We start from the raw sequence: 11,130 nt of genomic DNA, 5'->3' as shown, positions 1-11,130 counted from the left end.
AGTTCATGAATGAGGGCCGCGGCAGCTACTTTTGGTTCATGAATGAGGGTCGCTTATGCTACTATTAGTTCATGAATGAGGGTCGCTGTAGCTGCTATTGGTTCATGAATGAGGATCGCTGAAGCTACTATTAGTTCATGAATGAGGGCCGCGGCAGCTACTTTTGGTTCATGAATGAGGGTCGCTGATGCTACTATTAGTTCATGAATGAGGGCCGCTGCAGCTACTATTGGTTCGAGAATAAGGATCGCTGAAGCTACTATTCGTTCATGAATGAGGGACACTGTAGCTACTATTAGTTCATGAATGAGGGACACTGCAGCTACTATTAGTTCATGAATGAGGGTCACTGTAGCTACTATTAGTTCATGAATGAGGGCCGCTGCAGCTACTATTGGTTCATGAATGAAGGTCGCTGCAGTTACTATTGGCTCATGAATGAGGGTCGCTGCAGCTACTATTGGTTCATAAATGGGGGACACTGCAGCTACTATTTGTTCATGAATGAAGGCCACTGCAGCTACTATTTGTTCATGAATGAAGGTCGCTGTAGCTACTATTAGTTCATGAATGAGGGCCGCGGCAGCTGCTATTGGTTCATGAATGAGGATCGCTGATGCTACTATTAGTTCATGAATGAGGGCCACTGCAGCTGCTATTGGTTCATGAATGAGGATCGCTGAAGCTACTATTAGTTCATGAATGAGGGCTGCGGCAGCTACTTTTGGTTCATGAATGAGGGTCGCTGATGCTACTATTAGTTCATGAATGAGGGCCGCTGCAGCTGTTATTGGTTCATGAATGAGGATCGCTGAAGCTACTATTAGTTCATGAATGAGGGCCGTGGCAGCTGCTATTGGTTCATGAATGAGGATCGCTGATGCTACTATTAGTTCATGAATGAGGGCCACTGCAGCTGCTATTGGTTCATGAATGAGGATCGCTGAAGCTACTATTAGTTCATGAATGAGGGCTGCGGCAGCTACTTTTGGTTCATGAATGAGGGTCGCTGATGCTACTATTAGTTCATGAATGAGGGCCGCTGCAGCTGTTATTGGTTCATGAATGAGGATCGCTGTAGCTACTATTAGTTCATGAATGAGGGCCGCGGCAGCTGCTATTGGTTCATGAATGAGGGTCGCTGATGCTATTAGTTCATGAATGAGGGCCGCTGCAGCTGCTATTGGTTCATGAATGAGGATCGCTGAAGCTACTATTAGTTCATGAATGAGGGCCGTGGCAGCTACTATTGCTTCATGACTGAGGGTCGCTGATGCTACTATTAGTTCATGAATGAGGGGCGCGGCAGCTACTTTTGGTTCATGAATGAGGATCGCTGAAGATACTATTAGTTCATGAATGAGGGCCGCGGCAGCTACTTTTGGTTCATGAATGAGGGTCGCTGATGCTACTATTAGTTCATGAATGAGGGCCGCGGCAGCTACATTCAGTTCATGACTGAGGGACGCTGCAGATACTATTGGTTCGTGAATGAGAATCGCTGAGGCTACTATTAGTTCATGAATGAGGGCCGCTGCAGCTGCTATTAGTTGATGAATGAGGGCTGCGGCAGCTACTTTTGGTTCATGAATGAGGGTCGCTGATGCTACTTAGTTCATGAATGAGGGCCGCTGCAGCTGCTATTAGTTCATGAATGAGGGCCGCGGCAGCTACTTTTGGTTCATGAATGAGGGTCGCTTATGCTACTATTAGTTCATGAATGAGGGTCGCTGCAGCTGCTATTGGTTCATGAATGAGGATCGCTGAAGCTACTATTAGTTCATGAATGAGGGCCGCGGCAGCTACTTTTGGTTCATGAATGAGGGTCGCTGATGCTACTGTTAGTTCATGAATGAGGGCCGCTGCAGCTACTATTGGTTCGAGAATAAGGATCGCTGAAGCTACTATTCGTTCATGAATGAGGTGCGTGGCAGCTACTATTGGTTCATGAATGAGGGTTACGGAAGCCACTATTGGCTCATGAATGAGGGTCGCTGCAGCTATTAGTTCATGAATGAGGGTCGCTGATGCTATTAGTTCATGAATGTGGGACACTGCAACTACTATTGGTTCGTGATTGAGGATCGCTGAAGCTACTAATGGTTCATGAATGAGGGCCGCGGCAACTACTATTGGTTCATCAATGAGTGCCGCTGCAGCTACTATTGGTTCATGAATGAGGGACACTGCAGCTACTATTGGTTCATGAATGAAGGTCGCTGCAGCTACTATTGGTTCATGAATGAGGGACACTGCAGCTACTATTGGTTCATGAATGAGGGACACTGCAGCTACTATTAGTTCATGAATGAGGGCCGCTGCAGCTACTATTGGTTCATGAATGAAGGTCGCTGCAGTTACTATTGGCTCATGAATGAGGGTCGCTGCAGCTACTATTGGTTCATAAATGGGGGACACTGCAGCTATTTGTTCATGAATGAAGGCCACTGCAGCTACTATTTGTTCATGAATGAAGGTCGCTGTAGCTACTATTAGTTCATGAATGAGGGCCGCGGCAGCTACTTTTGGTTCATGAATGAGGGTCGCTGATGCTACTATTAGTTCATGAATGAGGGCCACTGCAGCTGCTATTGGTTCATGAATGAGGATCGCTGAAGCTACTATTAGTTCATGAATGAGGGCCGCGGCAGCTACTTTTGGTTCATGAATGAGGGTCGCTGATGCTACTATTAGTTCATGAATGAAGGCCGCTGCATCTGCTATTGGTTCATGAATGAGGATCGCTGAAGCTACTATTAGTTCATGAATGAGGGCCGCGGCAGCTACTTTTGGTTCATGAATGAGGGTCGCTGATGCTACTATTAGTTCATGAATGAGGGCCGCTGCAGCTGCTATTGGTTCATGAATGAGGATCGCTGAAGCTACTATTAGTTCATGAATGAGGGCCGTGGCAGCTACTATTGCTTCATGACTGAGGGTCGCTGATGCTACTATTAGTTCATGAATGAGGGGCGCGGCAGCTACTTTTGGTTCATGAATGAGGATCGCTGAAGCTACTATTAGTTCATGAATGAGGGCCGCGGCAGCTACTTTTGGTTCATGAATGAGGGTCGCTGATGCTACTATTAGTTCATGAATGAGGGCCGCGGCAGCTACATTCAGTTCATGACTGAGGGACGCTGCAGATACTATTGGTTCGTGAATGAGAATCGCTGAGGCTACTATTAGTTCATGAATGAGGGCCGCTGCAGCTGCTATTAGTTGATGAATGAGGGCCGCGGCAGCTACTTTTGGTTCATGAATGAGGGTCGCTGATGCTACTTAGTTCATGAATGAGGGCCGCTGCAGCTACTATTGGTTCATGAATAAGGGCCGTGGCAGCTACTATTGGTTGATAGGAACTGAAGGAGTTAAATTGAGTTCTGTCTATGTTGTATTTTCTTGTTTAGACTCATCTTACCTGTTCCCTTGAGAACTAAAACCAGATAACAGATGAATTCCTGTTTTTCAGCCTACGTGGCTTCCTCTATCTTGTTGAAACCAGTTGTGAAATTGTTTTATACTACGCATGTCTGTAAATGTTTAACTTCTTTGCTATAAAGAATGGAAACCTAACTGATAAGCCAGAGGCGTCTCAGCAGGCTTCCCGAGTTGTACAATACAGCGTAAGTCTGTGTTATTCTTCTCGACGGAGCAATCAATTAGAGACATATGGTGTCTCACACCCAAGAACATCGGTCCTTCAGGTGAAAGAGGTACTCTGAGGGATCCCGACATGGTTCATGACTGAGGGTCACTAATGCTACTTTTAGTTCATGAATGAGGGCCGCTGTAGCTGCTATTGGTTCATGAATGAGGATCGCTGAAGCTACTATTGGTTCAAGACTGAGGGTCGCTGATGCTACTATTAGTTCATGAATGAGGGCCGCTGCAGCTGCTATTAGTTCATGAATGAGGGCCGCGGCAGCTACTTTTGGTTCATGAATGAGGGTCGCTGATGCTACTTAGTTCATGAATGAGGGCCGCTGCAGCTACTATTGGTTCATGAATGAGGATCGCTGAAGCTACTATTAGGTCATGAATGAGGGCCGCGGCAGCTACTTTTGGTTCGAGAATGAGGATCGCTGAAGCTACTATTCGTTCATGAATGAGGGTCGCTGCAGCTGCTATTGGTTCATGAATGAGGATCGCTGAAGCTACTATTAGGTCATGAATGAGGGCCGCGGCAGCTACTTTTGGTTCGAGAATGAGGATCGCTGAAGCTACTATTCATTCATGAATGAGGTGCGCGGCAGCTACTATTGGTTCATGAATGAGGGTTACGGAAGCCACTATTGGCTCATGAATGAGGGTCGCTGCAGCTATTGGTTCATGAATGAGGGTCGCTGATGCTATTAGTTCATGAATGTGGGACACTGCAACTACTATTGGTTCGTGATTGAGGATCGCTGAAGCTACTAATGGTTCATGAATGAGGGCCGCGGCAACTATTATTGGTTCATCAATGAGTGCCGCTGCAGCTACTATTGGTTCATGAATGAGGGACACTGCAGCTACTATTGGTTCATGAATGAAGGTCGCTGCAGCTACTATTGGTTCATGAATGAGGGACACTGCAGCTACTATTGGTTCATGAATGAGGGACACTGCAGCTACTATTGGTTCATGAATGAGGGCCGCTGCAGCTACTATTGGTTCATGAATGAAGGTCGCTGCAGCTACTATTGGCTCATGAATGAGGGACACTGCAGCTACTATTGGTTCATGAATGGGGGACACTGCAGCTACTATTAGTTCATGAATGAGGGACACTGCAGCTACTATTAGTTCATGAATGAGGGACGCTGCAGCTACTATTGGTTCATGAATGAAGGTCGCTGCAGCTACTATTGGCTCATGAATGAGGGTCGCTGCAGCTACTATTGGTTCATAAATGGGGGACACTGCAGCTACTATTTGTTCATGAATGAAGGCCACTGCAGCTACTATTTGTTCATGAATGAAGGTCGCTGTAGCTACTATTGGCTCATGAATGAGGGCCGCTGCAGCTACTATTTGTTCATGAATGAAGGCCACTGCAGCTTCTATTAGTACATGAATGAGGGCCGCTGCAGCTAATATTGGTTCATGAATGAGGGCCGCTGCAGCTACTATTGGATCATGAATTGGTGTCACTGCAGCTACTATTGGTCTATGAATGGGGGTCACTGCAGCTGCTATTGGCTCATGAATGGGGGCTTCAGCAGCTTGTACTGTGCTTATTAAAGGGGTTGTCCGGGCTTTTCACATAATCTCAGTACATATCTGGGCTGCAGAATTATGACAATAAGTAATTTACTTTCTGTCAATAGTTTGCACGGTTTTCTAGATATTCTGAACAGAACGTCCAAAGGGGGGGGGTGTTATGGCATTGAAATGAGAACTAGTCGTAACCTCCTACTCTACTCCAAACATGCCCTCTATAGCAACAACCCCACCCTCCATAGCTACAGGCCCTCCCCGTCCACATGAAGAAGCCCTCATCACACAGTAACAAATCCTCCCCATCTAGCAGCCTCAGGGCATAGAGCAGGACCACCCAGCTCCTGCTCCCCAGACACACGCTGAACAGTGATCTATGGAAAGTGAAACTAGTGAGGGAAAATCGTCCTGTATTCTGGGCTACTCCATGATTACAATACATAACTCATTATCAGTGATTCCTTCCCTCAGTGTCCCAGGCTGCTGGCAGCAGTGAGAACAGACTGTGTGATGGCCGGTGATGGGGGTCTGCAGCTTCTAATCTGCACAGGGGATGGCAGTCACTGATGTAATCTGTTGTGTGACAAAGCCTCTGCTGTGTGAATGAGACAGCTCTGTCACTGATGTCTTCACACAGCAGCAGATTTGGTGCAGTGTATGTGCGAAGCTCCACCAAACTCCCAGCAAGCTCCAGTGACCAGCACCAACCACTGCCCACTCATTGGCTGGCAGTAAACTGCACCAGCACTCATCTTTATCATCATTCCAGCATTGGAAAGAACACAGCAGTGATCCTGTATTTGTGAAAGCAGCACAATACATACATACATACACCCCCCAACACTTCACACTGTTACAGCTGCTGACTGGACAGGCTGCTCCCATCAGTATTTGTGTCATTAGAGACACAGTGCTGCTCACACATACACTGCACCAAATCTGCTGCTGTGTGATGAGGGCTTCTTCATGTGGACGGGGAGGGCCTGTAGCTATGGAGGGTGGGGTTTTTGCTATAGAGGGCATGTTTGGAGTAGAGTAGGAGGTTACGACCAGTTATCATTTCAATGCCATAACACCCCCCCCTTGGACGTTCTGTTCAGAATATCTAGAAAACTGTGCAAACTAGTGATAGAAAGTAAATTACTTATTGTCATAATTCTGCAGCCCAGATATGTACTGAGATTATGTGAAAAACCCGGACAACCCCTTTAAGGAGAACTGATGCAGCTGCTATTGAGCCTAAGTATAGCTGCAGCAGCCTTTTTTCATGAACCCGACGTCATCCATAGCAACCCTGCTTCATAGGCCAAATAACAGCTGCAGCAGTCCTCATTTATGAAAGTAGATCTACTGCAGCTGCTTGTCACGGGGTTACCACAACAGAGAGGCGCTAGAAGACCACAGCGTCTCATTGTTCCTACTCCAGCGCTGAAAAGAACCACTTCTTTTTAAATGGTGTTTATTTATTTTGGCAGAACAGGGATTAATCGGCCATGTTGGGAGTTCTGGGCTCACAGCTGAGCTCAGCTAGCCAATCCTATCCACTCTATAATCTGGGTGAAACGTTTGTCAGAGCTAGCTTATGCTGCATGGCTGGGAGGAGTTTAAAGGAGATATCTGACTGTTGCTTGGTTTGTTTGCGTGGTAATTCACCATCCTTCTCCATTCTGGTTTATTCCCCTTCTTGCACACCCCAGTGCATTCCTCTGTTGTGAGTAAATATTTTGTAGGCCTGGAGTTTTCTGTTAACCCTTGTTTGTGTTGCCTTGTCTGGTTGGTGTACTGAGGTGCACAGTAGTGCCCCCTCTTCCCTTGGTGGGGGAAAAGAACAGAGGGCTAACTTAGGAAATAAGGCAAGGGCGGAGGCCCCGGCATCTTCACCTTCAGAAGTATCACGAGGAGTAGTGAAAGCTAGGGTGCCCCCTTGTGTTAGGGACAGGGAAAAAAACCCTGGTCCCCCTACAACTGAGTTGTGACATCACTTCTGTGGTTATGAAGCAAGGTTGCTGCAGATGTTATTGATGAAGGGCTGCTGCAGCTCACATTGCCTTTATCTTTCCCCACCAGTGGTTTTTATAAATTATACATATATGTCACTATGCTAGCATGAGAATATACTACCTATCAGATCAGCCAGTAGTGAGATGAAGGATAAATACACGTCCCCGATATAGTATTCCCCTCCAATATGACCATATGTAGGAAGCAGCACACAGCGGCACAACACTTCACACTACCAGGAAAGGGTAGAGAGAAGACGGAAGAGTCGGAGGAGCAGTCCCACATGAGAACCTTAGAACTTGTGATGAGTTCATGCACCAGGTTTATTAGGGTACACAGATCCTATATACATCACACGATCAAGGCGCACACATCATGTGTCATATTAAGTCATTGTGAAAAGCCAAGATCTTCCAAAACATCTTTTTCTTGTTTCCGCGTCTGGAATTGATGGAGTTGAAGGGAGGCCATGGAGAACGTATCATTCATGGTGGGGCATCTCTGTGGAATCTGAGGCATTTTTGGTAGCAGGGACAGTGACAGCGTGAGACAATATTCATTGAGTACAACTGTGCAAGTGGCTAATGAATGGAGCCCGAGACTATGACAGCCGGATCTGCATGTTACATGTTGTTCAGCTCCACCAATGTCTGGTCCAGCGTCTGCTGAATTTCCAGCTTCTCTTCCTTCGCTGATGACAAGGTCTCTGAAGGAACAAACAAGAAACCAGTGATCAATACGACTAACCAGAAACCAGCCACAATGATCAACCGAGCAATCAACCAAAGACACATTGATCAGCCATAGCATTCAATGTTGTCACTCACATTCAGGTTATGACAACCTGAAACCTGTCCATGACCAAAATCCAACCTTAACATCACACAATATGTCCTCATGCACACAAATCGGGGGTAGGTGCACATTATTGATGTGCGATGTGTCATCCGTACCAGTACATACCTGAAGCCTGTTCCTCAGTGACATCTGTGAGAAAAACAGTCTCCAGCACAGAAGGAAAAGATAAGCCACAGAAGAGGAGTTCGGAGCTTTAGGAGGACAGAAGTAAAACCAGGCAGCAGGTGACTGGATGACAGTCCTGAGGAGCCAGAAGCAAGACATAGGTGTACAGAAGAGCTAAAAGGAGAAGGAGGTTCAACTCTGCTGGCAGATGGACAAGGAAGTAGACAGAAGAACCAAGAGGGAGAGAGGAGCAGGTGGATCAAGGAACCTGGAAGCAGGAGGAGGCGGACATAGAAACAGGGAGGCAGGAAGAAGAGGCGCACATAGAACCGAGAGGGAGGAAGAAGAGGAAGACATAGAAACCGAGAGGGAGGAAGAAGAGGCAGACATAGAAACAGAGAGGGAGGAAGAAGAGGCGGACATAGAAACAGAGAGGGAGGAAGAAGAGGCGGACATAGAAACAGAGAGGGAGGAAGAAGAGGCGGACATAGAAACAGAGAGGGAGGAAGAAGAGGCGGACATAGAAACCGAGAGGGAGGAAGAAGAGGCGGACATAGAAACCGAGAGGGAGGAAGAAGAGGCGGACATAGAAACTGGGAGGGAGGATGAAGAGGCGGACATAGAAACCGGGAGGGAGGAAGAAGAGGCGGACATAGAAACCGAGAGGGAGGAAGAAGAGGCGGACATAGAAACCGGGAGGGAGGAAGAAGAGGCGGACATAGAAACCGGGAGGGAGGGGGAAGAGGCAGACATAGAAACTGGGAGGGAGGGGGAAGAGGCGGACATAGAAACGGGGGGAAGCGGCGGACATGGAAACCGAAAGGGAGGAAGAAGAGGCGGACATAGAAACCGAGAGGGAGGAAGAAGAGGCGGACATAGAAACCGAGAGGGAGGAAGAAGAGGCGGACATAGAAACTGGGAGGGAGGATGAAGAGGCGGACATAGAAACCGGGAGGGAGGAAGAAGAGGCGGACATAGAAACCGAGAGGGAGGAAGAAGAGGCGGACATAGAAACTGGGAGGGAGGAAGAATAGGCGGACATAGAAACCGAGAGGGAGGATGAAGAGGCGGACATAGAAACCGGGAGGGAGGAAGAAGAGGCGGACATGGAAACCGAAAGGGAGGAAGAAGATGCGGACATAGAAACCGGGAGGGAGGAAGAAGAGGCGGACATAGAAACCGAGAGGGAGGAAGAAGAGGCGGACATAGAAACCGGGAGGGAGGAAGAAGAGGCGGACATAGAAACCGAGAGGGAGGAAGAAGAGGCGGACATAGAAACCGGGAGGGAGGAAGAAGAGGCGGACATAGAAACCGAGAGGGAGGAAGAAGAGGCGGACATAGAAACTGGGAGGGAGGATGAAGAGGCGGACATAGAAACCGGGAGGGAGGAAGAAGAGGCGGACATAGAAACCGGGAGGGAGGAAGAACAGGCGGACAGAGAAGTCGGGAGGGAGGAAGAACAGGCGGATATAGAAACTGGGAGGGAGGAAGAAGAGGCGGACATAGAAACCGAGAGGGAGGAAGAAGAGGCGGACATAGAAACCAGGAGGGAGGGGGAAGAGGCAGACATAGAAACTGGGAGGGAGGGGGAAGAGGCGGACATAGAAACGGGGGGAAGCGGCGGACATGGAAACCGAAAGGGAGGAAGAAGAGGCGGACATAGAAACCGAGAGGGAGGAAGAAGAGGCGGACATAGAAACCGAGAGGGAGGAAGAAGAGGCGGACATAGAAACTGGGAGGGAGGATGAAGAGGCGGACATAGAAACCGGGAGGGAGGAAGAAGAGGCGGACATAGAAACCGAGAGGGAGGAAGAAGAGGCGGACATAGAAACTGGGAGGGAGGAAGAATAGGCGGACATAGAATCCGGGAGGGAGGAAGAAGAGGCGGACATAGAAACCGGGAGGGAGGAAGAACAGGCGGACATAGAAGCCGGGAGGGAGGAAGAACAGGCGGACATAGAATCCGGGAGGGAGGAAGAAGAGGCGGACATAGAAGCCGGGAGGGAGGAGGGAAGAGGCGGACATAGAAACCGGGAGGGAGGAGGTGGTGGACAGAGAAAGTGGGTGGGAAGAAGAGCGAGATGAAGGGGTGAGACCGGGGGGCTGGGAGGGGAAAACTGAAACCATAGAAGTCCAGTACCTCAGCTGAGAGTTCCTGTCAGGTTATTCATCTCTATTAGGTAACAGATTACAGAACGGCCTTAATTAAACGCCATTACAGTCCTTATGGGGCACCTGATCCAGCTTTCTACAACCCGTGACTTATAATGCAGCGTCATTTTATACCCAGTCTCCCAAGGATGTAGGGAGCACTGCTGAGCAAGGTTTGGGGATGACCCAGGGAATGCATATCAAGTAATCATTACTATTAGGCATCTGGAGAGTCAAAAAATAATAATTCACAAAAGTAGACACCACTTTTTTAAGTTATATACAATGCTTTGTGTATAATATTTTTTTTTACCAGTGTATTTTTTCAGTGTACCATTCATTTATTTCCCAATTATACAATTATTGGATATGCCGTATAAACATTTATGGCTATGATACCTTCTAGCTAATTATCTTAATTCTACCTCATTTTTATTCACACCCAGCGTCTCCTATTTTGGCATCTCTGCTTTTCATTTTTTTCTTTTTTTTGTATTTATGATTAAATATTCTATATTTTATTGTATTGGATCTCTTGGTTATTTGACCTCATTCACAGGGGTTGCATTTTTTAAAGTGCCTACATATTGACAGTGGACATTTTTGTAAAACATATAAGGCTGAAGTCCAATCAGTATACAGAACATAGAGCAGGTGTTGTTGCACTCAGAGATGGCTGATCAGAGTCTCGGTGCCCCTCATTGGTCTGTACAGTATACAGAACATAGAGAAGGTGTTGGTGCACTCAGAGATGGTCGATCAGGGTCTCGGTGCCCCTCATTGGTCTGTACAGTATACAGAACATAGAGCAGG

At 47.5% G+C, this 11,130-nt stretch overlaps 1 protein-coding gene across 5 annotated transcripts in view; it reads right to left on the bottom strand.

Annotated features, from left to right (window-relative positions):
- Positions 1-7,508: 7,508 nt before the first annotated feature.
- Positions 7,509-11,130, bottom strand: part of TPM2 (tropomyosin 2) — a 103,928-nt gene continuing 100,306 nt past the window's right edge. For all 5 annotated transcript variants that reach the window (XM_073562489.1, XM_073562491.1, XM_073562497.1 and 2 more), the window contains one exon: positions 7,509-7,909. In XM_073562489.1, coding sequence (XP_073418590.1) covers positions 7,827-7,909 — 83 coding nt within the window. In that variant the 3' untranslated portion in view covers positions 7,509-7,826. The remainder of the gene's footprint in view (positions 7,910-11,130) is intronic.

This window comes from Dendrobates tinctorius, unplaced genomic scaffold (genome assembly GCF_039654945.1).
Source record: "Dendrobates tinctorius isolate UK_male_01 unplaced genomic scaffold, ASM3965494v1 ptg000353l, whole genome shotgun sequence".
NCBI classification, from domain to species: Eukaryota; Metazoa; Chordata; class Amphibia; order Anura; family Dendrobatidae; genus Dendrobates; species Dendrobates tinctorius.
This window is presented reverse-complemented; position numbering and strand designations above follow the sequence as displayed.